Source organism: Augochlora pura, chromosome 7 (assembly GCF_028453695.1).
Source record: "Augochlora pura isolate Apur16 chromosome 7, APUR_v2.2.1, whole genome shotgun sequence".
Lineage (NCBI taxonomy): Eukaryota > Metazoa > Arthropoda > Insecta > Hymenoptera > Halictidae > Augochlora > Augochlora pura.
Genome location: NC_135778.1, coordinates 34,833,528 through 34,860,765, shown reverse-complemented (window position 1 = coordinate 34,860,765; position 27,238 = coordinate 34,833,528). Strand labels below are relative to the sequence as shown.

The following is a 27,238-nucleotide window of genomic DNA, read 5'->3' as shown; positions in this document are numbered from 1 at the left end:
ATAGATTACACTTGCGTGTTTTTTAAAAGTTTCATCGGCATATATAATATATTTCAAATATTATTTTAGCAGTATGTTACAAATATACAGTGACATTCAAATAAGAAAATTCTATAAAAATTTCTCAAAAATAACAACGCTATACAAATATATTTACATCGTTAGGTTTTTACATTATTTTGTGTCAAAAACATTGTACTAAATACTACTTTTATTGGAAGTTAATCATTGGTCCTTTGAAGCATAAAATCATAGTTGTAACAATTAACAATTAGATTCGAAAAATTCTGCGAGATCATCGGTTTCCGATCTCAGGAACTAGACACATTTGATTTAGTGGAAACAGTCAGTCTATGGTAATGAAGAAGTAGTTGATTCTTTTACTTCTTCAAAATTTCAATCTGACATTATTTTTTTCTGCTTATTTCTTCTTTGTGCTTTCGTATGAATGTTCGTTGGCTATAAATTGTTTTCCTATAACTACATGTATCACGATGGTGGTTTCTCCAATGCTATAGCGTGATCTAAATGATCACAGTGTATCGGACATTGATGATAAGACACCGCGCTGGCATGTCCTGATCTCCCTGAAGTCATAGGTTCTCCTTGTTCCCATACGTCCTCTGCAGGATTATAAATTTCTACAATGCTTAAAAAGTGTTCTCCATCGTATCCTCCTAAAACAAGAGTGTAATTAAGTAATCCTCGAATATTAATCAACCCGGTTTAGCAAGCTGTATGTATAGAGTTGTTTAATGGTTCTTACCCATTGCGTATAATTTTCCGTCTAATACCGTAACGCTAAGTGCACTGCGGGCAATAGTAACGCTACTAACAAACTCCCACATATCTTTCTCTGTATCGTATCTTTCAACAGAATTTAATTGTCTAGTTCCATCGTAGCCACCTACAACGTATATAAATTGCCCAAGACTAGCTACTCCAGCCCCTGATCGACTGCATTTCATCGGTGACACCATTGTCCAGTCGTCGTTTTCAGGATGGTAACATTCTACGGAGTTTAGTCGATTCGTTCCATCGAAACCACCGATTGCATAGAGTAATCTGTTGGTATTAACATTCTCACGTAAAGCAGTGTCATTTCCATTTCACCTTTCATTGATCGTTTACCTATTGACCACCGCTACTCCAACCCCCAATCTTTTAATGTGCATCGATTTCACATTATTCCACACATCCAAATCAGGATCATAACATTCAACGCTACTATGATATTCTGCACCCGCGCTGCCTCCCACAGCATATAACAGTCCATCCATCACAGCGACTCCTACACGGTTTCGAGGCACAGACATTGGACTACATGCTCTCCATTGATCTGTAACTGGATTGTATCGGTCAACCCAATCACTATCGTATCTGTGTAGAGAATAAATAACGCTTTAACTTCGACGGTCCATAAACCTGGCCTGTTTCGTCGCTCCTTTTTACACAGTTCTTACCTACTCTCCGGTGAGTTGTTTCTTCCGCCAACAGCGTAAAACATGCCCTTTAGGAACGCTCCTCCTAAACCAGATCTAGGAACGACTAGTTTCGCGTGTTGGCTCCAAGTCTTCTCATCCGCATTATATCCTTCCAAAACATCCAACGAATGTTTCAAGAAACCACCGGCGATGTATATTACTCTTCGAGTATTCGGAGTTCTCTCTTTGACGATCGGCTTCTTGTGCAGGGTCAAGTCTTTAAATATTTGTGCAAGGTACTCTTTGCATGCAGGTACTTTTTTTAATACGTCACAATTCTTCATTTGTTCTCGCAGAAAGTTTGGGGTGAGGTACTGACACCTCACAGCATGCAGTATATGCTCCATTTTAGTTCCTCTGGCCTCTTCATTGTACTTTACCCATTTCAACACAGCATTGTACACTTCTCTCTCCTCTTGTACATTTAGCTCATCCTTTCTCACTAAGGCTATCAATTGTATTGCCGATAATTGAAGAAACTCCTCTTCCTGACATATTTGACTAAAATGTTGAACAATAAATTGATTTGCTTTCTGATGTAAACTTTGACAATTATGTTGTTCGGCAAAATTCGCGATTCCAATCGCATTAGTTGGATCTAACTGTTTTTCCAGAAAAGCACAACAGGCCTCTATAACATTACTAACCTGTAGTCAAAAATAGAAAATCAGAGATAAGAGTATACAGATTAAAAGTATATTAATAGTACATTCTTCTACCTGGAACATAGTGGCTGCTGACAAAAGTGAACACACTGTGATCTCTGTGACCCTTATCTGGCCGGTGTACATAAAAAACATTAGACGTGCCATTGCAGTTGGACAAACACCTTGAAGTTTTACCCTGTTCATTTCAGATTCTTTTAAGCCTCCTGTAAACATTGCCTATAACATTACAAACGATTTTAATTTGTTCGTTGCTCTATAATATCCACATTTAGTTTTTTATAAATCACCTTAAAATACGGACTGGCAGCTGCTAAAATAACTTTATGTGCGTGAAATAGTTCTGAACCCACTTCCAATACAACATCAGTGAGCATGTGATGAGTACGCATGATGAACATCATCTTCATGGCATCCTTGATGTAACTGGTCATGTGAAATGTCATGTCACCAAGGTCTTCATGTTTATCCATACCCTCCAGATCTTTATCATCGGATGCCATGAATGGCAAACTGGTTCCAAGGGTTTGATAGTGGAAGCTACTTCGAGCTTCCTTCCTATTCAAACAATCTCTGTTGACTTCATCCATTAAAATAAACTGAAAAGAATTGGAAATTCAAACAGGGAATGTCTCTTTACAATCGTCATGATAGATCAACGAACACGGTGTATTCTTTCGATTTGTATAACGACCGTGTATACGCGTTGCAACACAGACAAACACTTACATGAATGACTAAGAAGCCAAGACAGGCCCTCCGACGGCAGACAGATACGAGAATAATTAAAGAAGCTCGTGTTGCCCGTGTGAATTTTCTCGATGTACTGAAGATCAAGAGGGGGGAAATGGATGCAGCCGAACGGTCATAATTCGACGATTAATTCATCGATGCTGCACTATGACTTAGGCGAGAATTAGGCGAATGCACTCTTAAGCTCGGCTTAGCGCAGCTTATCGAGTGCGATGTAGTTGCTGTTGCTAGAGACAGTGTCCGCGCACGCGTTCAATCCGAGGAACATTTACAAGAGGTTGCAACAGACGGTGCAGTGTTTCTTTGATCCGAGTTTTTTGGGACAAACATTAAAAACAAGCGTTTCTTCCAGTCACTGCACACTCCTACGGACACTTGTGTATGTATCCTTTCTTTTTGAGAAATTGTCATGCGCGTAGCGTGCCAAGGGTTAGCTCATCGAAAACCAGTCGATAACTGTATGCTACTACCTATAGTCGACACATATTTCAGTATAATTGAATCAAAAACAGACTACAATATGTAGTGAAAGCTGTCGGGCGCCGAGAGAGGACACGCGATAATTAACACGACTGCAATCGGTACTACTCGGTGTCAACAGTGTCGCGTCGGGCATCACTTTTGAACAAACGTACTACAATTGAAAATTTTGCAACTCGAGCAGCAGCAGCAGCAGCAGCAGCAGGAACCGCGCCGTAGAAACAGACACAAACGAAAGTTCGACCGTGAAACAGCACTCGTGATCGTAGATGACGCGAATGACTTGCAAATTCTTTGGTTCGCGCGCTTACTCTGCCCGATGAACCACGCACGTAGTTATCATGTCGCAGGCGCGTTGACTCTGTACTTTTCGGACCACCCATTTTCTTCGCACCTTTGAACCACCGATTCCGGTGGATTTCTCACATCTCATGGTTTGATTAACACTAGAATTACCGAGGTGTAGATATATTGGGGTATCCGGGTACTCATGAGTTGCGAGATACCAGACTACGCTCGATAGCGCTTCGGACTACAATATGTAAATATTTTTTGTAATCGTGACTTTAAACTTACAAACCGCTATCTTACAATAAAAAATATTTATAACATTGCACGCTTGCCAATTTCATATCATATAATTTTCAAGCTACACATAATAATTTTAATGTTTCTCGACTTCTGTGATAAGCTAAACGAAACCTCGTGGTGTGTACATACGATTTGGAAACAATTGTAATCAGTTTATTTATAAATGCATCGATGCAACAACCTTGTTAGTAAATGTAGTAAAATACATGCAGAAAATGAACGAGAGATATCCTACGGCGATAATTATAGATTATGTTAACTTTATTAAAATATCTTAACATTGTCTTGTAGATAGAGAGATCTTTATTCGATAAAGCTTGCAGACGATGATACGCATATAATATTGATCGTTTATCGATCAGGATTGTTCTCTATTCAAGTTTGTACGTGGTACTCGATGAATTAATAACGCCGCGTATTTTGAGACAATATATTTATTTCTTATTAATATGGAGTTTTCAACAATAACAGTGTAATAGTAGGCGTAACAAGAGAGACGAGGTAGGTTACGAGGAACCTAACCTAATACCGTACGCCAACAAGTCACCGCGTTAACAGAATACTCGTGATTGTTATGGCTACATAAGGTTTATCTACTTTATGCTCTACGATAGTTACTATTTCACACTGTTCAATCATAAAGTTGTGTGCACTGTGCTTTTACTTTTTCTGCTTGTTAGCTTTTGCCAAGTCGATCAGACACAGATTCTGCAACTTTAATGTAATCGTCAGACTGCGGACCAATTGATGGCATTGTATGGTTTTTCTTTGTAAAGAAGTTTTAATATATTCATGGAAATAGAAAAAATTGTTGAGATTTTATATAAGAACATCCGCAGTCTAGTAATTAGACTCGGTAATGGAGGCTGTCACACTCCATCGTCGCACAGAATAAGCTCTTCAGGAATCAATACCCAGATGTCCTAGAACATTATGGGATATTTTTACCTGACCAGAGTACCCGGTACAGAAAGAAAGAATATTGAAAGGAATTTGAACCATGAGGTGTCACTTGAAATAGATTCCCTTATACATATAGTAAGTTTTCGAGATGTCACTACTAGGAGAATGTTATCAGCCAGCCTCCATATTATTCCGTGCGTTACTTAAAAGTTGGTGTGCATAGAATTCAATGAGATTCATTTTTTCAATAAAAGTCAACTAGTATATGAAATGCATATGCAACATTTGATTATTTTCAATGAATTTTGAATACTTGAGAAAAAGTATTTCATGAGACATTATTTGATTTGGTATGATTATAATGTTAGTTGGCAGGATTTGAAATTAATATTAATTAAAACTAATTAAAATTAATTTTAATTATGATTAGTTGAAATTATGGCAGTGCTTTGTAGTATATAATAATCTTATTGCCATTAGAGATGGAATTAATATATTATGGCTAATACAATACTAATAAGAATATTTTAAGAACTATTTACATTTCTAAAAACTGAATAGTAAAGATGTACTTTAGACTTATCGAGCAACGCACAGCTAGCCTTTCTCTTGTGACAATCTTTAGCCCCTTGTACCAATTTCCAGTTGCATTAAATGCATCTATTAGAGATTACTGCCAGCACTTCATAATACCAATTTAATATCAATGGAAAGAAAAGAGCAATGAGACAAAATTATGACAATGAAACAAATTGCTTGAGAAGTAGTGTTCTTATTTTATATAGGCCAATTTTATAGGCTTATTTTATATGTTTTGCAACAATCTCCTGTATTACTTTTCTCTTAAATTAGGAAAAATAATACACATGGTTGAGTAAAAGTATTTGCTCTATTCTTTCCATAATTTCTATCAATTGTACAGGTTCTTGTTGGCGCACAATGAAGTAGGGGGCTCGACCTTTAATTCAGTGCAATAATGTCTCTTCAGGTATCTAGTAGAAGACACGTATGTACAAGGACTTTCAGAAGATAAATTTCTTTTATACATGCCTGAACGAATTGCAAACACAACATACATAAACATATATATAGTATATACACATCTATGTATGTATACATATATGTACATATACATATATATACATGACAACTACTGAACCAAATTACTGGCAGAACCCACTTATCAAAAAATTATAGCTACAGTTAATATAATAAGTCTATTTTTGATTTATTTAGGCTTGGGTGACTCTAAACTGGCCCCCTATATTTGTATTTTGATTATCTCCTGAATGAATTGCAATACAACGTTGAATGGAAATCAAATAATGTATCTTGATCAAACAAGATATAAAAAATAAGGATATGTCAGTGTCATTGTGTGTATATTAATTGGCGAATACGCTACGCGTTTATCAACGTGTTGTCATTGTCAGATAAAAGCGAATGGCGTGAGTCTATGTATACAGGGTGTTCTATCTGAAGCGTTTACATTTCGAACACTATGTATACACGTGGTATGTTTACGATCGTGTATAAATGACGATTGAAACGAAATGAATGAGTAATGCAATTATTCAGAACAATTTCATCGGTAGTAGTCACCTGTCTGTTGTGTGTAAGCGCGCGTCCGCGTGCATGCGTGGTCTGTCATAAAAGTGTTACAAAGACCGGTTAAATGTATTTTGCACATTTCATCAACATTGATAAACTTTTAAATTAAAAATCGATTAATCTTTTATATATTTTGTGTACGAAACTTAACCGAATGCTACTAAATTAATCAGAATGCTTGTTTCACTGTATGTATAAGTGTGTGAAATTTTCCACATGTATGGAAACTTTTAAGACCGACTGTATGTATTCATATACATGAGCGCGCACGCGTACGTATGTGTGCATGTGTGAGGAATCATACAGCAAAATCGAACCCATCGGAGATACTTGATCATTATGAAAGTTACTGCGTCGAACAAGATTCACACGACGTACATTCACTGGGAGAGCTTACATTTCGACACTTTGAAGACTGTAACCTGTTAATCGGGGAGGACGTGTTAACTTGTCGTGCGTGTTCAACAACGCTTCCTCACCTTATTTATACGACTAATAATTCTTACATTCTGTTACATAGGGTTAGTATTCTATACTAATCAAGATAATATTCTATACTACTCAATAAAACAAAAAATCACTTGGTTTTTTAAATAATCCTAAGTTTTGTTTTGTTACAATTGTGCGATTGTTAGTTAGGAGAAAAGACCAGGATCACTTTTGACGCTAGAGCATATATTCATAGAGATGGATGCCAACATGATTTTAGCCCAAAAGCTTGCATCCTGCAGAGCTGTTAATATCTCAGGCCTGTGGGCAAATGTCATAGCTGCCACTACACCTGGATGTACACCCATGCTCCCTGTAGCAACAGAGGATGTGTTAGACGTAGCCCACATTCAACAGTTATCTGCCATGTACACCTGGATGGGGAGACCAATGATTGCTGAATCTATCGCCAATGAGTGGTCAGTTCGAAATGGAGTAAGGGAAAATGATCGCATCCTTGCCAGAGCGTATGGGGAGATGATGTGCATCAAGATGGTGAAAGATAGAGTCACACTTGAGCATAAAAACAGTGCTAGAAGAGAGGTATTAAACATACTCCGGAGGCAAACTCCCAAAATTCGAGACTTGAGATTGTTGATAACTGATATTATAAATGATTGTGCAAAATGTAGCGAACTACTAGTTACAGAACAGGAATGTCGATTGTATATCCCTGCTGGCACTAGTGTAACTATGCAAGTTTTGAAGTTCTCTCAGAGGCACGGTCATTTAATACCTACCGGCTTTCTAGCTAATGATGAGGCGCGAGCTGTGTGGGCAGACTTGAGTGGGATGGTGATGCGCCGGGTAAACTTAGCAGATCTTCAGATAGATATAGTTGCAGACGTAAAAGCTATATGGGTTGGATTACCAGACAGAGCAATACTTGGGTACCATGAAGCAAAAGTTATCCAAATGACACCTCGAGCTCGTTGTTTAATGTTGGCCGTAATGTTTACCTATGTTGCAACCTTGTCAAAAAGCAGTAATGTTACACATTTCCTTCCAAAGAAGGAGAGCTCAACTGGCTACGATGGTCCCTAACCTACCATTAGATAATTTCATCACCGTGGAGATCTGCTGCTATTATGCACAGATGTATCCTGTAAAGGAAATGACTTGGGAACCCATTTATCGTCAATTAATCCTCATCTGGCCACACTGCCAGGTCCAAGAAGGGCTCTCCACCACTTAGATCACAGAGCTATCTGCGAACAGGTATGTGACGTACCTCACGACAATCGCAGATGTTGTGACAAGAATGGGGTTCTTCAATACAGACTTATTGATTAAACAAATCCCTGAAAACAACCTGATAGCCGTTCTAACACAAACCCAGGATTTACTCAGGAATCCATTCTGTTCTATTGTGCGCCCTACAGTGCACTACCGTCAGTATGCAGATTTGGCATACATCTGTATGTACATAAAAAGAGACTTGATGAAAGTCTCCGTCTTGGGTGCGTATGATGGTTCTCTGAATGCAATGTGTACCTAGCTAGAACCCTTTTTAAAGATCTTAGCTGATCGAGTCTACGAGTTGTCCCAAGGGGGACTAAATGCTGACAATTATGCAGTTACGGGAGTAGCTGGATCTTATTTCCTTAACCAGAATCGAGCTAATGACCAGGCCAATCTAGCTGAGGCTGTAAATCACCCAGACCGTGAGCAACGTGAAGATGCTAGAGCTCAATTACAAGTTGAAAGAGCTGCATGGCTTCGTCAAGCGAGACAGCTACCAGTAGGGACACGAAGGGTGTCTAGAAGTGAGATGATAGACGAAATCCGCAGGCACAGAACAGAGAGATGTAAATTATTTGCCGTAGTAATGGAGGCCCTGCATGCAGCATGCAATAAGGCTCCCTTGACTGTCATACCACTAGCAGCCCTTCATGTCCCGTCACCACTCAAAATAATTGCTCCTAATGTGGTACAAGCTCTAAGAACTTGGGGTATTGAGGTCCCAGCCAACTACTCAGAGGCGCCACCCGCATACGATCCGGGTGTCTTAGCCGGAGTACGTGATGATGATAATGCTATTCCTCCCAAAATTACAATCAACATCGTACAGGACGATGATGAACTATCCAACATTTTTGACGGAGATAATGCAAATCGACAAGGCTAACCTGTAGGTCCATCCATATGGGTTAGTGCTGAAGACTTATCACCAATACAGGGCTCAACTAAAACACGCATTGACAACAATATTTGACATAATGAGAGCAGGTCCTCTTAGTCGTTGACATAATCCAGATAAAAGTTAGTTATACGGTTTTAATTAACTTCAATATGTTACTCATGTTTGCTTTTATTATATGAAGTTTAAAAATAACACATGCTTCGAAAGATTAACCATATATTGTCCTTTATACTCTATTGTTCTGGTTAATAGACGAGCTAATATTTCACTAGCTATGAGTCGATCAGGTCCATCTAGACGGCTACGAAGTGGTCAGGTACGCAACATCACGGATGGCCAGGAAGGAAACTCAGATATTGAGTTAGAAGATGGTCAGTTACCTGTTGAATGTGTGCCCCAGATGAGTCTGAGAATGTTTTTGATCCATGTTTGGTATTATTGGGGATTCAACACAGTATATGTTTTCCTGATGGACAATAGTGCCATTGTATTAGTTATAAACTATGTTGTGTTCGCCTGGTTCACGATAGATTAAAGTCGGGCCCGGTTAACAGGTTAATCGAGATAAGTCCAAATACAACGGTCTACCGTGAAAACTATGAAACTAAACGACGTCTACCTCTACACCTTTCGATAGTAATATAGAGAAAGTTGTTTCTTCGGAATACGAGATATAATGCTATTCAAGTAAAGAATTGGGCGGATCGACTACTCCTAAGGCCTCGCTCATCAATTATTTAAAATTATAATTTCTTTTTAGTCCCATACATTCACGCTACAGAGTCTAGCAATCGAATAGCAGGAGCAAACGAGAGAGGAAGAGAGAAACAGAGACAACAATAAGGGCGGTAGCAAATTCAATAATCCATTTGACGAATTTCGTACGTTATTCGACAACGATAGTAAATTGGTTTAGAAGAAGGATACAATAGTACACGGATAACCGACGTTTTTTTTAATCCAGCACTTTTCACTTTTACAGAACTTTTGGAGAGCATGTGCTCTGTATTTATATAAAATAAACTTTCTACGCATTCCATTAGTTCTCAAAATTTTTCATTCAATTTTCAAATTGATTTAGAAACGGTAGACTCCGCTCTGCGCAGAGGGTAATTTTTGCAATAAGACCGATGGTCTTTGTAACTATTCGTGCACTATTATAAATAAAATCTCTCTGTTTCTCTTTCTTCCCATCATTTTTCAATTCCGAAAACGATGTCTCGCGCAATTCCTGGGACAAATCTCATTTCTTATCAGTCTAAAGAACCGATCAAGGGTAATACCACGTTTCATCAACGAAAACAGCAAACTCACAATATTATGTTATGGTTTCTCTATTCTTTGCTTGCTTATTCGTGACACTTTGAATTTTAACGTTCTTGGATAATGAATCGTCGTATCGATGGTAATAAGCGTTTGCTTATTGAGGATTTCCCACGGTCGGTACAAAAATGATACACGTTCGAATTTCTCCTCGTTCCTTTGGAACGCTATCGTACCCCTTTACAAAGCGTCAGAATAGGGACATAGACGACATTATGAGCGTCCATTCGTAATTATAATGGTCATTTATGCCGAGAGTCCGTTGAGCGAGTCTCCCTCCCTTCGAGATACCGTACTAACGATAAAATGGCAGTATGCAATGCAATATTATCCGATTCATCAAAACATTCCCGTACGCTTGAACGATTTTGTTATTTGGTGTCTTCTATCAGTGCGTGGATAAAAGCAGCCCTTCAACGGGCTGGATATCTCCATGAATATGTATAAATGTGTTTGGCAAAAATCGCAATACAACCGAAACAAGTTCAATGTCCTAAGAATACGTTCTCAAAGCCGATTTTTTTGGAAATATATTTCCGCGCGAGGAATCGTTCTTCTTTTCGATTCTATATAATAACACTCACGCACGCACCCTCACACACGTCCGCGCGCGTCCCCCCTTCTCAGTTAAATTATCGTAATGCATGATGATCGAGGAACGTGTGTACCGCAAATGTTGCGGAAACGAAACGACGATCATGATTTTTAAAAATGTAATTGAGCCCGTTACACAATATGAACAGAAACGTAGATTAGAAAGAAAGTGCGGAATGTCGTCTACGTTTATACATATCGTGTTGCAACGAGGAAAGACTCGCCCAGGCTGACGGGTTAATCCGTAGAGTTCAAATGCCAACAAGAAAATATTTTAGTACTCGGTTGCAAGTATTTTCCGCTACTCGTTAAGACATCTCTACTAATGTTTATAGCACGCTGTATTTTTTTCTCTCCTGCTTACTGTTTTCTTCCTGTTTTTAACCAACATATCCTAATTTATAATTTATCAATGTACGCAACAACGCTGAACAGATAAAGAGATTTTGCCTCGTTCGCCGTTAAATCTCTTGCCTGCCTTGTTATTACACAACCCTTCCCACCCCTTAAAGACCCCCAACCCCCAGAGTACTGCTGGAGAGTGCCTATGTGTGTGTACGTATGATTTTCTTTTTTTTTGGCTTTTAAATGCTTTTTTTTGTTGTTTTTGCCTTTTGTTTAAATTGTCGGATTCCTCTACAAATTGACCTATAAATCTCTGATATTGCTTAAATCAATCAAAGCCCCTCAGAGGCAACGATCATCCCCGAAGCGCCCGATGCTTGCAAGAATTCTGAAACCGTCGGGCGCCGTCTATCAAGGAGGATGCAGATCGCGATGATGTTGCCTAGCGGTCAGGATCGCCTTCAGCTCGGACTCTAATTGTTTTTTGGTTCGTTCGCTTACCGATCGGCCTCCGACGACCGGTTGGGCGGTGAAACGAGGAGAAGGTAGGTCCGCCATCAGTTTACTGCTGGTGTCCCGGTTCTCGTGGCTTCTGGCCCGTCGTATCGGCTTTTTGATTGGCAAGCCGACCTCCTCGATCGTCTTCTTGGCCGGCAAGTTGCCAACATCTTCGGTGGTTGGCTTTTTGACCTGCAACCCGACCACTTCGTGCATTATCATCTTTTTCTCATGCGACGGTCGCTCCAGCGACAACGTCATCTCTTGATTCAAGGTGTACGTGGACCCGCCACCGCCACCGACGCCACCACCTGCGACTGTCTCGGAAGATCTGGTCAGGTCGATAGTGCCCGAACCCCAATCTCGGGACAGTTTCCTGCCAACGGCAGATGTCAATGGGAGAGGTGGACTCTTGGACGACTGGTGATGACTTGGTGGCAGCCTCAAGGTCGCGAACACTGGGAACGATTGTCCACGTTTCGCTGGGCTGCGAGAATATCTCGGTGTCGTTGTTGGAGCTCCACCTCCTCCGGATTGATCGACTCTAGCCGCTGATGGGCCTGTGCCAACTGAATCGCTTCTAGTCGGAGGCAGAGATCGCAAAGTTGCACTACCACCGAAATGAGAACCTAAACGCGGAGGTGGTGATCCTCCATCACCGTGGCTCAGTCGACGACCAACCGTTTCCAAAGGACTTCTTGCTCGGAGGTTCGTACTGCTCAGCGTGAACTCTCGGGGTTTCATCGGCGCCTCGAGACTGACCGGAGACAAGCCCAGTCTGGAACTCGACAGATTTGTCGAACTTCTACTCTTCTCGGACCTCTTTGGGCTATGAGGCATAAGGGGACTTTTGCTACGACTTCTTTCTCGTCCCTTTATCGTCCCCTTGTCTTCTTTCTTGAGCGTCGATACGGATTTCTGTTGCTGCTGCTCCTCCGGCGTTGTCTCTGTCTTCTCTTCCTGTTGCACTCTATCAATAGATAATAGTCAGTAAAGTTCAGTTTTGAAAGGAATATCATGGTCAAGATGATCAGTTCGTTTACCTTCGGATCTCCTGGATCATTTCGAAAAACTGAGCTTTACTCTTGCGTCTCTGACGCTGCTCGTGTTCCTTCTAGAACATGGTTTCCTTGTAGATATGTGATAAAAGAAAAACTTAATGCGTAAAACGCAAAATCCACTTACTCGTTTGACGCTCTTCTGGAACAGAGATGCAATCTGTCCTTGTCTGACAGTGTGAACTAATTCTCTCGCTGCATGGTGAGGGGACACTAACTCCACGCAGTTGATGAACCTGTACAGCTTTTGCGAGAAGAACATCACGTTTCGGCTGCGCCAAATGGAATGCTCCGGCTTGTGCCTTAGTCTTGGCAACGTATATTTGTAGAATAAATGTTCTCCGGCTAGTATAATGGTTCCGAGCACTACACCCATACCAAGCAGACAAAATACACCAGCCACGGATGCTACACCTAAAGGTCTAGCTTGACTACCGAGCTTATGCTCCAAACCTGTATCTATGCTTTTTCTTCCTCTGATGCAAGGTAAACCACCGTACCTATAATGAAAATTATATATAAAACTCTCTGTAGAAACATGATTCTTTAACTCATCGTGTAAACTAAAATGCTTGTGAGTGTTCACCATTTCTCTTGTAAGATGTCAAGTACACCTGTACTCGTGTAGTTCGCTATTACTTTTGATATACTCTCTTTTAAAGGATGTCCTTTCGTGAGAGCAACCGCGTACGTGTCCTCGTTTATGGTGTCGCCAATTTTTTGTAAACGGCAACCGTCATCCGTTGCTCGATAAAAATCCAAAATAGGAGTGTCGGCTATAAGAATGTCCAAACTGCCATTCCTTAATCTCTCGACTCCCTCTGCAACGTTCGATAACGAATACCGAGCCATGTGCGACCACAGTTCAGGATTTGCTTTCTGAACATAGTATTCGGCCGCGGATGCTCTGGGTGCACCAACCTTTTGCAATAATAACTGCAACACAAATTGTTTTTGTTTATTGTACATCAAATTGGTGATAAGATTTATCGTTCGGTTAGTTCCAACAGTCACTACTCACGCTTTTGTCGTGATAGTTGCTGCTCACAGCAGAATGAAAGAATAAGTCCGCTATCAGAGCAGCAATGTTTGCCGTGTACGTGGCCACGAATATAACGGAGAAACCACCCCAGATGTTGATTAGGAATTTGTTAGGCCAAGATTTGGGCGCTTTGAAGGCGAGCAGGTGCCCACACAAAAGACCCCACATTACCCACCAAGCAGAGGCGATGGAAAAGTTTTTACTTCGTTGTCTACCCCAGGGGTTCAAGCCGAATGGGCTGAACCATTCGTACAGTGCTACTGCTATGGCAGTAAAGTTCAAAGACGTGAAGACAGCGATCCACAATTCGGTGCTGAATGGAAACAGAAACGCGAACAGTGATATGGCAGGCTGGAGTTTTGGCGCCGTGAGGAAGCTCACTCCGCTGAAGTAGTAAGGTGTGGTGAAGTCGACCACCTTAGCTCTATGAGCGGACACGCTCAGAGGCGCGAATGCCAACTGTGCCCTGCCAGTAACCAACTCTCCCATTATACCATTCCACGTACCACTTCTACCATTTCTTTTCCCAAACAGACCGTCTTTTACCACGTATAAGTCGTACCGGAATCCCAATTCGCGGGACACAAGTGACATCAAATCAATGGTTAAACCGTAACAGCACATCACCGTGCTCCCTTGGTGACAGAATATTCCTCTCAGGCAAATACCTTCTTGTAAGTTCGTTACCATTGTGAACGGCGATGCTAATGCTGTTACTATACGATACATGGGCATGCCTATCTTCTCTCCTCCTTGTTCGAGGTAGGCTGGCACGATTCCACCCCCAGGCCAAATGATGCTGTCGAGGTAAACCTCCTTTCCACCTTTAACAGTTCCAACTTTGGTCCATCTGTAAAGGATACATTGACATTTAAGTTGAGATGATTCTCCGGACATAAAAAAATGAAAAGAATTACGTATACCTCAATTGAGTCTTATTCCCTGGAAATCTTATGGCTTGCAAATTTAGTAAATGGAATTTAGATTTGTCTTTCGACATTTGGCCTACAAACATTCTTAGTTTCCGCGTTAATGTCTTAGAAACGTTTCTTCTTATTTCGCTATTCAGAAATTTCGCTCTACTCCCCGGAAAACACTCTGGAACGAAGTTATCATTTAGCTGTGACTCTCTCAGAGTACTTAGCCTAGACTTCATCTCGAAGAATGTCTCATCCAAAGCTTGAGAAGTCTCTCTCATCATTCTAGATAATATCGTGTCGCTGCCCATCAATTTTATGTTGGACGGTCTCAATGCAAGCATACCAACCGGCATAAAAACTTTGGAATTCAATTCTTTATCTGTTGCTACAAAAATCTCGTCGTCGTCGTCAAAACCAAAAGCTTTATCTTCTTGCTTAAACGAAGAACTCTGGTCGTTCTGCCATCTGTATTCTTGTAGTTTTTGTATATCATTGGCCAAACTTGGTAAAGCATTCATTGCCAATGGAGTTTCAGCAACGAGATGTGTGTTTCTGTTAGTGTTCTCTACCGGTAAAGGATTCTCGTTTGTCGCGATCGCTGCTCTAGAATTGTGTATAATATGCGAGCTGACGATATTCGGCTCGTTTGGTCTTAATTCGACTTTAAGATCTAGCCAGAGCCATAAGAATCTTCCACCAAGCATCTCGAATTTTCCAGCTGCTGCGAGTATTCTTCGAGCGTTGTTCAAGTCGCAACCCATCACTATTACACCTCCAGTTCCTCCTTCCTCTGCTACCCTTCTCAATCTCATTCTCAATGTTTTGTCGTTTGTTGGAAGATGTATGATGGTTCTGGGTGTTAATGTTGGTTGATTAGACTGCAAAAGATGACTGACTGGAAGCAATGTGGTGTCGATGAGGAGGGTAAACGCGTGCCAATTCGCCCTGTGCATTAAAGCGGCAGCAGCTGCTCCTACTTCCCTCGTGCTCGAGCCAATACGACTTTCGTATGGCGCGAGATTCCCCTGTAAATGATCATTATTAGTAAGTGCAAATAGTTATACTTATAGAAAAAGACGTACTTGTTGTAGATAGTCCTCGTGATTGAACGGCATCCATAATGTTGGAAGATTCAAAGCGGCTGCTGCTGTCACCAGAAACCTGGCAGCTGATCCACCCCCAATGATAATGCTTAAAACGGTCTTGTCACCTTTAATGTCGGTACAGAATTTGTTTAGAAATGATAGAGGATACGTTGGTGATTCTGTTTTTGGCGAATCTTCCATGTAAGACAGATTCATTTCTACATGAGACAATTGTAATTTCGCATTCTCCCATGCCTTCTGAATATCTGATTTATAAGAGCTTTGAGGCTGTGTTACACACAACACTACACGCCATGACAAGTGAGGTGACTGAAGTCGTCCTCTGTAAGCTCTTGCAGTCCTGGTACCATTTGTGCCGCACAGGACTATAGAGCAATACGAAACACTCAGTAAAAAGAGGAATGCTCTCTTCCAAGAAGAGCCGAACATCTTCAAGTCTTCAGAGCTTTCCTCTCTTTTTGATTCACTTAACTTTTCTGGTTCTCATTGTCTGCATATGGCTCTAATCTATAAATATGAAAAAAAAAAATAGTTAAGAATAAATCGTGTATATTTATGTGATAAGCATACTATATATTTATAAAAAATATATATATTCATATACATATAGATATATGTATACACATTACGCGTAATATTTGCATATGATATTCATATATGTATCTTACACTTGTGCACGTATGCGCGTATAATTGTATTTTTTCTGAACACGTTACATATCACTGTAACGATTTGTTTGTTCATAAAAAATATTTCAGATTTCTAGAATAGTTTCGTACAAACGGGGCACCATTATGAATTATTTTAACGTCTAAAAGCTAGTTGTGCGTTCAGCAGGGAGATGACCCTTTTTATTTCGTACATCCTCTTGGTAATGTCGCGCGATCTTCCGTTTCGAACTGTTATAACTTTTCTCGGAAAAATGAAAATTAAGTTTAGCACAGAAGTTTCACATCCGCATAATGTTTCGTACATGAAGTCCGGAAAAGTACGCAGAGCACTGATAGATTTTTCTTTACTGTCAGAACGTTCGAATGTACTGATAGAGAGGGAAAAAAGCAGAACTTACCTTTTACCGAAGTGAATCGTGGGGTGCAAATCCGGAGGTGGGTGAAGAAAAGTCCGAGGATTGCTTCTTAACCGCCACATAATAGCCTATCGATTAGGTAACCGTATCAATTGTTGCAAAATAATGTCAATTGGTCAATGTGGAAGACAGGGATGAACCGCGTCACTCGCTCCCTTCTGGACGTCCTACCCCGTGCCCATGTATAACAGCCATTTCCGAGCAGCCCCTCCCTTAAAATTTCGACCCACACCACTCGCGCAGAACACTGTCTATGTATACAGGGTGTCCCAGTAACTTTGTTACAAAACGATATACATCTCCGTTATAGAAATAACGATACATTCACGATGCTCAAGGAATGAATTGTCTAGCGTCTACTCGGAGAGGACACATTGTAATGCGAATCACTTCTTTTCTCACAAACAGATGTATTTGTCGACGTTCAACAAGATCATCAATGTCTTTTTTTTCAGTGGAGTTACAACATATTTTTATTACTGTCACGTAATAGCCAAGGTTAAGATGAATCTAGCGACCTATAATATCATAATCTTCGTGTGACCGTGAGTACCAGAACTATGTATATATACGTATATACTTACACTTTTACAACAAATTTTGAACAATAAGAACTTCGATGTTTAAAACAGACAGTAGCAAATCACACTGTAAACAAATTCCTTGGTTACAAAAATGTGTTTATTAGCTTTTTCTGTAAAGACACTTAAAAAATATAGATATAGTATATGACTCCAAAGTTGCGCGATTTTATAGTAGGTTAACCCTTTCAAACGGGTGAAGCTGTTCAAATTAGTGCACGTCACAGTTTGATATTAATTGATCAAAAATTTTGATTTGATCAATCGACTAACATTTACGATTAAAAATAATTAATTCTGAAACAATCGCGATTGACAAATTCAAATGTCAATTACTAACTATAAATATCGATCGTTGATATATATGTTCTGTCTTGAATTCATTGGCACATATAATTTAAAATTCAAATTGAAATAGTACTACTTTTTTTTGACGTCGTCAAAACACACTATGTTTGCTGTAATAAAAGAGTTGAAATGCAAAAAGATGTTTGGCCGGAAAATATGTTCATATATATTTGGAATCTTCCTTAATTTACATATGCTTTATATATACATATATGTTTATACCGCAGTACGCTTAACAGAATAAGTGATCTTACAAGGCTTTATATAATAAAGATGCATGTACACAGTAGCCATTCAAATGCAACTTCAACTTAAACCGTTACTATTAATTCATTACTTCTTCTTTGTCACTACAGCTAAGACAACATAGCTGGAATGTAACACGGAGTAGTTGTCTTATAATTAAATATAATATTCTCGGGTTTTTCCGCTAGGAACTACCTTAATCATGGACATAGATTTTAATTTTCTTTAACATGTAACAGTCATTGAAATTAACTAAATAAATTCTGCTGCGAAGCAGTGTCGTTTTCGAACGCGCTCCAAGCATTATTCAGTTCCATAAAAATCAATTTCGCTATATTCTCGTTGGCCGTCCCTGCTTGCTGAAAGTAGAACACATGTTCATTGAAATTTTCTCTGAACAAGGCTCCTCAAAGCAGCATACTTAATGCAACAATTAATTTTACCTTATCTGGATGCACTGCTAAACAAGCTTTCCTGTACGCTTTCTTCACATCTGCAGCTGAAACCAATTGGTGCATCTCGCAACGCTGCCACCTGTCAGCTTCCGGCCATAAAACAGTATGCAACGAACAGAGGAGAGCTCGTAGATTTCTCTTTTTACCCTCTGTCCATTCTGCTATTTTCAGCCGATCCGGGTCCATGGTCTTTGCAGCTTCAACTTTCCTCATCTGATTTATTGTCTTTGGACTATCCTTCTCAGCCTTCCTTGAACTAAAGAAATTGTATCCCTGACTACCGAGCAGATCCTCAAACGCGTCTCCCGATTTAGCAGACTTATTGCCGGATGAGCTGCCGTTGTTGTCTGCCGCGTTGGTCTCACCAGTTACATTGGACTTGTGCGTGTTAGGACTCGAGTGGATTGGCGTACTAGCTGGCGCAGGACTAGCGGATAAAGGAGTATTTGAATTTCTCGGAGTACCGTTCCAACTAGACGTCAAACCAGCTCCTAAAGAATTGGCAAGATTCGCAAACGGATCTTTGTTCTGCGTCGCCGCAAAGTTCGGTACACTAGAATTACGGGGAAAGTTCTCCTCAACGTTCGGAGATCTCGCGGGGTTTGATTTAACATTTTGTATGCCTCCTCCAAGAAGATTGTTCGCTGTCGCATTACCGGCTAGAGGATCGAACAAGAAGTCGTTCATCTCTGGCTTGACGGTTGACTGGCTCTGATTAAACAATAAGTCGTTCATATTATTATTAGTATTATCGTGCTTAGTAGGCTGTTGACCATGTCCGAACAACAGGTCGTTCTGGGCAGGATCGCTGATCGTCGGTACTGTGTTTCTTGTTTCCTGCTGCGGGAATACACCGAAACCTGCTAAGAGATCGTTATCATTTTGACTAGAATTCGAAAAGATGTCTAATCCCGGTGTAGCAGCAGCGCTAGCTTGCCGCGGAGTATTTAAGGTACTGGTTTCTGGAATTCCTAAATTCAATAAATCGGCCTCCTGTAGTTCATCCTCCTCTTTTGCTACCTCTTCTATATCTTCCTCCTCATTAAGGGGCATCTCTTCTGGTACGTTAACGTTATTCGACGTCTCAATAGCGACGGGCGCGGTCGGCAGTTCCTTTCCCACCTAATCAGATCAATGAAAAGGCATTAGAAGGATATAGATAGCGCTAAGTGGTTGATTATCCTTCCGAAGGTCTACCTCTTCTGCCGGTTTAGCAGTTCCGAAGTTCTCCAATGTTTCCTCCATCTCCAGAGTAGAGCCGAACAATGGATCCGGTTCCGGTTTTGACGTAGCTGATTCTGCCTCCCACGGTGCTAGTACTCTGGTTAATTTCGAGTTCTCTTCGGCTACCATAATGTTCAACATCACACGAAACTTGCCGCCGACATCGGGAGCGTCGTCCAAATCTTTCTTCTCAAACGTAATAGTGTTCTCGGTCAGCGGTATGTAGCCCGTATGAAAGTGTAAAGAGGCGATCTTAATCCCTATTATACGGCCAAGCTGCTGCCGGGCATGATATAGAACTATGGTGACGTCCCCGCGAACCATTGCATTTCCCAGTGTCAATGGTACCTTTCCCTCCATCATGCCAAACAGTCTCATCTCCTCGTATTCTGGTCGCTTAGTGGAAAACACTAATGCGCCGTTACTATAGATGTCTATGTACGGCCGGCAACCGTCTTTCGCTCTGGTAAACAACGGTACCGGTTGTATAATTAAAGAACGAAGCGCCAACGGCTTGGTATGCGGATGCACGCCGCTGCTTAGTAAGCTCATATAGTTAATACTACGTAGTTCAGAAGGTTGCAATTGGGGCGGCTGACAGCGCCTAGTAGTGAACAGCGCTATCGCCTCTTCAGGGGTTGTCAACGCTCTAGCGTAAATCAGTAATGTACATGCAATTGTGGCACTTGCTCGATATCCGTCCTAAAAAATAGATGATCAATATCAAATTCGCGTTCTAATTTTTTATGCTACGATACTTACAGTACAGTATAACACCACCACATGATTAAAGTCTGCGTTTAGGTACTGATAAATGTCCTGACAAATTTGATACAACGCAGATAACAGAGGGGCATTCGAGTCCGACGAAGCATAGGCGAATGAACAATCGATATGTCTGCCAGGAAGTCTGGCTACATTCGGCCGACCACGAGACAAATTGTACAATTGAATTCGAGCTGGAGGTGGATGTCTCGCTTGAAGAAACGCTCTAACGTCCTCTACATGATTCGCCCTATAAGCAGATTCTATCCCGTCCGCCGGATATGGCATGATCAGTATTCGTGACGTTAAGTAACTCGCGTCTAGTTCTGTTCTGGCCATGCTCTGTTGCACAGTATGCATCATTTTGCTTGAGGTGTCTTTTAAATTCCGTAGAAGACTGCCAGCACCACCTTTTAGTGAACTAAATAGGCCTGTTGCAGGTTGAGCTACCGGCATTTTTGCCACGGCTACTTGAGCAGGCGCAGGTCTTGGGGGTGGTGCATTTACTGGAGGTGACGGTCGTGGTGGTGGAGTTGATGTATTAGGCGGTGGAGTTGGTCGAGGAGGTGGTGGAGTCTTTGCCACAACTTCCACCTTCGGAGGTTCCCTGGGATCAAAATTATTTGATTCTGCTATTGCTGCAAGACGTTCTAAAATCATGGATGTGGTAAGCCTCTTCATCGGGGAGACTTCCAAACATCCTTTTACTATTTCGTAGAAGCAGTTTATACGGGGATTAGGAGGAAGCGGCGGATATTTGCCGTTAACTATTGCAAGTTTGTTCCCTGGGAAAGAAATGTCCAGTTAAACAATATAACTATTATTTTTTGAGAGCCGTCATACACACCTTCGGGAAACGGATGCTTTAACGTAACGAGTGTGTATAGGATACATCCGAGAGCCCAGCAATCCACTGGTGGACCAATAGGTTCGTTGTTCCATGTGTCCATCATTTCGGGTGCTCGGTACATGGGTGTGGTATACTTTGCCATTTGATCTTCTAATGTGGCACGTTTTTGAGCATTCCATGATGGGTTTGGTAAAATCTGCTGTGTAGAAGTACTTCCAAAATCGCAAAGCTTGATCAAACCATCGCTTCCAACTAAGAAATTTTCTAGTTTTATATCTCGATGTACAAACGGTTCTGGCTGTTGATTATGCATATGATGTACAGCCTTAGTTGCCTGGTAAGCTATTCTACAAATTTGGGCAACACTTAAGGGATTAGATGCTAAGTTTCTTAGTATGTCTGCTACTGTTCCACCTGGACAGTATTCCGTCACCAACAAATATTCATATCCTTTTCGGTCCTCTCGTTCCAAACGTTGAGCATACAAATATTGAATTATGTTCTGATGTCCTGTTAGTCTTTTCAGTGTCTCTATTTCTTGCATAATAGTTTTGTTTGAATCTTCATCAACCGCAATGAGTCTCTAAAAACATGGAAGTATGCGTTACCACAAACTTTTCATTGCAACATAGTCAATACAAAAAATAATATGATTTACCTTAAGTGCATATTCTTTTCCTGTGTTAACATCTTCTACAGCAAATACCAAAGCCCAACCACCTGTTGACACAATATTAAGCATGCATTGCTTAAATATTGGTAGTAATGAACATATCCTTAAACAAATACATTTTCTCCAGAAATAAAAGAAAAAGTTTAATGAAGACACTGGGACCTTGTGTACTGTAACTCTGCATCACTCAGTACTGTTAACAAATTTCTCGGTGCACAAGCATGTTACGAAAACATTTAGCGTGTACTGTCATCCAAATGTCAAACTACACAGTCAACACATGTCAAAACAATTTGGTAGTTCGCTGTACTTACACGATCGTTTACGATCGTTCAGCACCTCTTCGCGCGGACAGTATTGTAAAGGATGAATATTTTAAGAAAATTCTAGGGCATGGTTGTCGACAGGGTGATAGTCATTTCATTACAAAGAAATGGTACAGCGATCGAGCGATGAAAAGCTTGACAGAAACTCACCCTCGGCAAGTAGCCTAGTCACGCGCAATTTCACATTGTTAATTTCCAGTATTTGTCCGACATATTCATTAGTATTCGCTCCGTTCAAATATCCCAACGCGGACCTCAGATAATCCGACATATTTCTTGAAAAATATCCCTTGGAACCCCCGAGAACCGTTCACCCACAGTTACAATGCAGACAGCCGATGCTGTCCGGCCATACTGCCTTTGTGACGTCATCATCAGTGCCGTACGAATACGATCCTTGCACCGTTGGCATTGTTTTACAACATTGTGCTGAGATATTTCTATTGTTTGAAAGTGTATCACACTGAATATCGTCGTTAATCTATTTCATCTCTTTCGAAGATTAATTGCTGACCGAAATTAGGTATAGTTCCCTATAAGTTCTGACGTTCCAAGTCGCGCGCATATGATTTCAAAGTTAATAGAGATAGAGCCGCCGATGAAATTTCAAATACAACATAGTTCGAAACGATTGGGTATTAATAATCAACAATACACGTTACCGCTTGTTACGAGACCCTAAGGTTATATTTTTATTCGTACATGATTATAATTACATTGACAACAGTGAAAAACGTGCGATGGGTGTATCATGAGGCAACACTCGTTGGGAAATGTTAGTCGTCTGTCGAAGAAATTAGCGAAGACGAGAGAAAAGAGCTGAGCGTCTATGACTTTCACTTCGACTGAAAACAACGTGCAATTTTGTTAATTTGCATTAAACGGACGCATGCGCGTGATCTTTGATGGATGACAAATATTCCCACATCATAATTCAAAGCACGACTAATGGTATAGTTTCTTTTTAATCATACAAATATTGCTGTATCGTACGTTATCAACGATCCGCAGCCGTTATCAGAATATAATATAAGCAATCTTTCTAATTTACTGACAAGCAGATAGCTGTACAGACTTTATATATCATTGTACCATTTTGGTTCTACCGACGTATAACATAAAGTGAGAAAAAAATAACAATACATTTTTCTTTATATCTCATTAGTATGTATCCATAATATTGCTTTTGTTTCTAGATCTTGAGTTATCTGAACCCTAAATTAGCATAATGTCTAAGTTTGTGAAGTTCTCGAAACTTAGAACTTCTACGGATCACACATTCTGGGCAAAATTTGCTGAATTGAAAATAGACAAATTAAGATTGGATGACAAGGCTGTAATAAATATATGGGGAAGCTACAATCGCCAGTCTCCAAATGAGGCCAATATTAACCCATTAGTATTGGACTTTACATCATTTAATAAGTAAGTTTACATGTGCGAAAGTATTTACTCTGTAATTTTTTATTTCTAAGATAAAGTAAGCAGTTGTTGGAATCAACTCCACATAGGTCATTTTTAGAGATCCTGTTGACGCTACTCTTCCCACTTCATCGATCTACTATTGTGGAAAGATGATCAATAAGAATACGTTAGAAGCATTTAAACAAACTAATCCTGAAGTATTCATTGAGTCCTTGGGAAAGGATGTTATAGAAAGTATTAAAGATGGATCTGCCTTAAAAGAGCCATGGAGATTATCATTGTTTCTATTACTGGCTTATTCGGATTTAAAAAAGTATAAATTTTATTATTGGGTTGCTCATCCTACTCCATTAAAGTTACCTGAGATGTACTATGAAGAAAGTCCAAAGTCAATCAACGAAGAATTCACACCTATTCAATCAGAAGACCTTAGTAAAGGATTCCTTCAACTACATAGCAGATCAATGAATTATTTCTCAGTCTTAATATCTCGTGAAAATAATATAATTGTTACTGACTTAGAAACAGGTGTAAATGCAGTTGAAGGAGAGAAGGAATCACAGGTATTACATATACATATATATTTTTTTCTGTAACTATATTGCATGTAGTGATCTTTACATGCACTTCATTTTCTAGGAGTACAACGAAGTTTACTTTGCTTTCTATGATCCCTGCACAAGCTCAGAACCAGGATGGCCTTTACGCAATCTCCTGACTTTATTGCTCTGGCATTGTCCAACGTATTCTTTCACAAAAGTAATTAAAGTCATATCTATAAGAGGGAACAAGGCACAGAGGAGTATTGTCTACAAACTCAGAGTTAAACAATATGAGAACATTAATGAAATCAGAAATAGTTTATTCAATAGTCATTTAGTAGGATGGGAAAGTAACACAAATGGAAAATTGGGTCCTAATATTGCTGACTTATCAGATACCATGGATCCAACTAAGCTGTCGGACAAAGCTATTAACTTAAACTTAAAGTTAATGAAGTGGCGGCTCGTCCCGAATTTAGATTTAGAGAAAATAAGTAGTCTCAAATGTCTCCTCTTAGGCGCTGGTACATTGGGTTGTGCAGTGGCTAGAGTACTTTTAGGATGGGGCGTGAGCAATATAACTTTTGTGGATAATTCTAATGTTTCTCATAGTAACACTGTAAGGCAAAGTTTGTATAGTCATCAGGATGCCGTAGAACATAAATTCAAAGCCCACGCAGCTAGAGATGCGTTACTGAATATTAGGCCGAATATGGTGAGTATTTAAACGATTTCGTTAATAAAATCCAGTTGCATTAATCGCATCAATACCATACACAGAATGCAAAGGGGGTGGTTCTACACATTCCAATGCCTGGTCACGTTTTGGGTAAAGGTATGATGGAATCTACTCAGGAGTCGTTACGAAAATTGGAGGAACTCGTTGAAAGCAGCGACGTTGTTTTCTTCCTGCTGGATTCTAGAGAAGCTAGGTGGTTACCCACTGTTCTATGCGCAGCTATGAACAAAATTGCTATTAATGCAGCTCTGGGTTTCGATTCGTTCACTGTACAGAGACACGGTACGCGAAACTCCACCATCCCATCCTCTCCAGACTTGGACGTAAAAAATCCTGGCGGTCCAGATCTGGGTTGTTACTTCTGCAATGATGTAACGCAGCCCGGGAACGTGTGTATATTGGCAGTTAGATTGCTGTAAAATTATGCCTGTCACTTCTTTAATGAAAACTGTTTTGTTTTCCAGTCGCAAACCGATAGAACGCTAGATCAACAATGTACCGTAAGCAGACCAGGATTGTCTCAAATCGCTTCCGGATTGGCAGTGGAATTGCTAGTATCTGTGTTACAGCACCCCAAAGGGTAAGTAAGAAAGTTCTCGTGAAGTTTCTACACTAGTTAACGATTTAATTGTATATTGTGCTTGTGTTAAACAGGATCGAAGCAGGGGCATTAATGGGTAACAACAGAGAAACTATAAATTCTAGTGACGCAGAATTGGCAGGTCTGTTAGGAGGTGTGCCACACACGATACGCGGTTCCCTGTGGAATTATGAAATGCAGCTGACGATAACACACAGATTTACGTGTTGTACAGCCTGTTCTCTACCAGTTATCACAGAATATAAAAATCGGGGCTTATCTTTTGTTGTCGACGCGTGCAATGTCCCAAATTATTTAGAGAAATTGTCAGGACTAGAGCATTTACTAAAAAGGCCTGATTTGGATGAGGTACTGTTCTTACACGCATAAAAATATTTCTTAATTCTTGAACATTTAACTTTGCGTTTTTCTTTAATTACAGCTTTGTTATACTCTGGATAATTTAAGCGACGACGACTGCGATGTTGATCAGTTGAAAAATGCACCTTAAAGACAAGCTATGCGCGCTCGCATATTTTTAACTCGGATAAAAATTATACTTTTGTTACACAAATTTTGAAAAACATTTTACACATTAAATAATTGGATAGAGCTACATATTTAATGGTACCAGTATTTATGTATCCATGCAACTGTATTTTTAAAAGTGTAACGGCAAACATGGATCCGGATTTTAATGTTCTTTATAGAAAAATGACGTTTGACATAAGCGTACATGTCATTGTGACGCATCATACTGAAATCGTGATTCATTATTACAAACATGACCTCTGCGTAAATCTTTTATATGAATTATCGATACAGAATGTAGGAGATTGTATTTACTTTCTCAATCTCGTTTTTATCAATGGAACACGAAATGAAAAACAAAGAAATAAATCACGTTAAATAAAATGTTTCGGTTGTCCGATGTACCCGGAAATTCGTAATCTTTATTTGATCCCTTGGGTCACCTTGCTCTTACTTCGGGTTCTAGTGAACAGTCCGTAAGATGAGGAACTACGGGCGAAAAGAAATTATTGTTCTCTACGATTAAATTTTTGTATTTAAACATATTTAGACCGATGAATTAGTGATTGAGAACTTTGATTTCCACGGCTCGTGCCTATTATTCGCACAGATGCTTTTTGACATCGAACTAGTACTTCAAAGTTACTTTCGAAACCTGTAGATACACGCTCCAGGGTTCGAAACCAGCTCATCTAAAATGAGTACCTTGCGAGTATAGTAATCGAAAACCAGTTGTTTTTGCGAGACATTCGATACCCGCGGAATGAAACAATATTGAACTTGACTCGAATTTGCGTGGACGTCTTGAACTTGATTTTATCCCTAATGAATACGTAGTTATGATTTTTGTTCTGAACAGCC

General features: G+C 40.0%; 5 protein-coding genes across 13 annotated transcripts; 2 read left to right on the top strand and 3 right to left on the bottom strand.

Moving 5' to 3' along the window:
* Positions 1-18: 18 nt before the first annotated feature.
* Keap1 (kelch like ECH associated protein 1) lies at positions 19-3,011 on the bottom strand. 2 transcript variants are annotated; one of them, XM_078186969.1, is made up of 7 exons: positions 2,879-3,011; positions 2,440-2,748; positions 2,204-2,368; positions 1,464-2,131; positions 1,132-1,380; positions 767-1,065; positions 19-677 (listed from the first exon to the last, which is right to left on the bottom strand). In XM_078186969.1, exons 2-7 carry the CDS (start codon positions 2,737-2,739, stop codon positions 490-492), a joined length of 1,869 nt encoding a protein of 622 aa, XP_078043095.1. In that variant the 5' UTR covers positions 2,740-2,748; positions 2,879-3,011; the 3' UTR covers positions 19-489. The 2 variants fall into 2 exon arrangements, with proteins under 2 accessions (XP_078043095.1, XP_078043096.1); XM_078186970.1 differs by lacking the exon at positions 2,879-3,011 and having other exon boundaries at positions 2,204-2,355; positions 2,440-2,534.
* Positions 3,012-3,149: 138 nt separating this feature from the next.
* Atg7 (Autophagy-related 7) lies at positions 3,150-26,781 on the top strand. 6 transcript variants are annotated; one of them, XM_078186964.1, is made up of 10 exons: positions 3,843-3,923; positions 5,799-5,882; positions 23,288-23,682; positions 23,757-23,985; positions 24,083-24,548; positions 24,625-25,242; positions 25,308-25,655; positions 25,731-25,846; positions 25,921-26,215; positions 26,289-26,781. In XM_078186964.1, exons 4-10 carry the CDS (start codon positions 23,789-23,791, stop codon positions 26,355-26,357), a joined length of 2,109 nt encoding a protein of 702 aa, XP_078043090.1. In that variant the 5' UTR covers positions 3,843-3,923; positions 5,799-5,882; positions 23,288-23,682; positions 23,757-23,788; the 3' UTR covers positions 26,358-26,781. The 6 variants fall into 6 exon arrangements, with proteins under 6 accessions (XP_078043092.1, XP_078043090.1, XP_078043089.1 ...); XM_078186963.1 differs by having other exon boundaries at positions 3,859-5,882; positions 23,288-23,511; positions 23,622-23,682; XM_078186965.1 differs by lacking the exons at positions 3,843-3,923; positions 5,799-5,882 and adding an exon at positions 22,974-23,195.
* Positions 5,874-8,478, top strand: LOC144473258 (uncharacterized). Its single transcript, XM_078186971.1, has 2 exons — positions 5,874-7,008; positions 7,123-8,478. Exon 2 carries the CDS (start codon positions 7,175-7,177, stop codon positions 8,018-8,020), a length of 846 nt encoding a protein of 281 aa, XP_078043097.1. The 5' UTR covers positions 5,874-7,008; positions 7,123-7,174; the 3' UTR covers positions 8,021-8,478.
* LOC144473254 (uncharacterized) lies at positions 9,406-17,636 on the bottom strand. Of its 3 annotated transcripts, none has more exons than XM_078186961.1 (8): positions 15,982-17,636; positions 14,903-15,924; positions 13,959-14,829; positions 13,524-13,873; positions 13,065-13,437; positions 12,923-12,993; positions 11,883-12,849; positions 9,406-9,499 (listed from the first exon to the last, which is right to left on the bottom strand). In XM_078186961.1, the coding sequence occupies exons 1-8, from the start codon at positions 16,432-16,434 to the stop codon at positions 9,446-9,448; spliced, it is 4,161 nt and encodes a 1,386-aa protein (XP_078043087.1). In that variant the 5' UTR covers positions 16,435-17,636; the 3' UTR covers positions 9,406-9,445. The 3 variants fall into 3 exon arrangements, with proteins under 3 accessions (XP_078043087.1, XP_078043086.1, XP_078043085.1); XM_078186960.1 differs by lacking the exon at positions 9,406-9,499 and having other exon boundaries at positions 11,501-12,849; positions 15,982-16,512; positions 17,075-17,636; XM_078186959.1 differs by lacking the exon at positions 9,406-9,499 and having other exon boundaries at positions 11,501-12,849.
* Positions 18,487-22,982, bottom strand: Aux (cyclin-G-associated kinase). The gene is made up of 7 exons (XM_078186962.1): positions 22,711-22,982; positions 22,220-22,281; positions 21,559-22,144; positions 20,709-21,496; positions 19,920-20,648; positions 18,711-19,844; positions 18,487-18,626 (listed from the first exon to the last, which is right to left on the bottom strand). Exons 1-7 carry the CDS (start codon positions 22,829-22,831, stop codon positions 18,516-18,518), a joined length of 3,531 nt encoding a protein of 1,176 aa, XP_078043088.1. The 5' UTR covers positions 22,832-22,982; the 3' UTR covers positions 18,487-18,515.
* Positions 26,782-27,238: the final 457 nt, after the last annotated feature.

Bases quoted from the DNA above. Each gene is read 5' to 3' on its own strand.
- Keap1 (XM_078186969.1), bottom strand. From the start codon at position 2,739: ATGGATGAAGTCAACAGAGATTGTTTGAATAGGAAGGAAGCTCGAAGT. The intron at 2,132-2,203 runs GTAGAAGAATGT...TTTTGACTACAG, and splicing joins CAGCAGCCACTATGTTCCAG to GTTAGTAATGTTATAGAGGC. The intron at 1,381-1,463 runs GTAAGAACTGTG...TTCTCTACACAG, and splicing joins AACAACTCACCGGAGAGTAG to ATACGATAGTGATTGGGTTG.
- LOC144473258 (XM_078186971.1), top strand. From the start codon at position 7,175: ATGGATGCCAACATGATTTTAGCCCAAAAGCTTGCATCCTGCAGAGCT.
- LOC144473254 (XM_078186959.1), bottom strand. From the start codon at position 16,434: ATGTTCGGCTCTTCTTGGAAGAGAGCATTCCTCTTTTTACTGAGTGTT. The intron at 14,830-14,902 runs GTATACGTAATT...TATCCTTTACAG, and splicing joins GGGAATAAGACTCAATTGAG to ATGGACCAAAGTTGGAACTG. The intron at 13,438-13,523 runs GTGAACACTCAC...TTTTCATTATAG, and splicing joins GACATCTTACAAGAGAAATG to GTACGGTGGTTTACCTTGCA.
- Aux (XM_078186962.1), bottom strand. From the start codon at position 22,831: ATGTCGGATTATCTGAGGTCCGCGTTGGGATATTTGAACGGAGCGAAT. The intron at 20,649-20,708 runs GTAAGTATCGTA...TCTATTTTTTAG, and splicing joins TGGTGGTGTTATACTGTACT to GACGGATATCGAGCAAGTGC. The intron at 19,845-19,919 runs GTAGACCTTCGG...TGATCTGATTAG, and splicing joins CTGCTAAACCGGCAGAAGAG to GTGGGAAAGGAACTGCCGAC.
- Atg7 (XM_078186966.1), top strand. From the start codon at position 23,789: ATGTCTAAGTTTGTGAAGTTCTCGAAACTTAGAACTTCTACGGATCAC. The intron at 23,986-24,082 runs GTAAGTTTACAT...GGTCATTTTTAG, and splicing joins GACTTTACATCATTTAATAA to AGATCCTGTTGACGCTACTC. The intron at 25,243-25,307 runs GTGAGTATTTAA...TACCATACACAG, and splicing joins TGAATATTAGGCCGAATATG to AATGCAAAGGGGGTGGTTCT.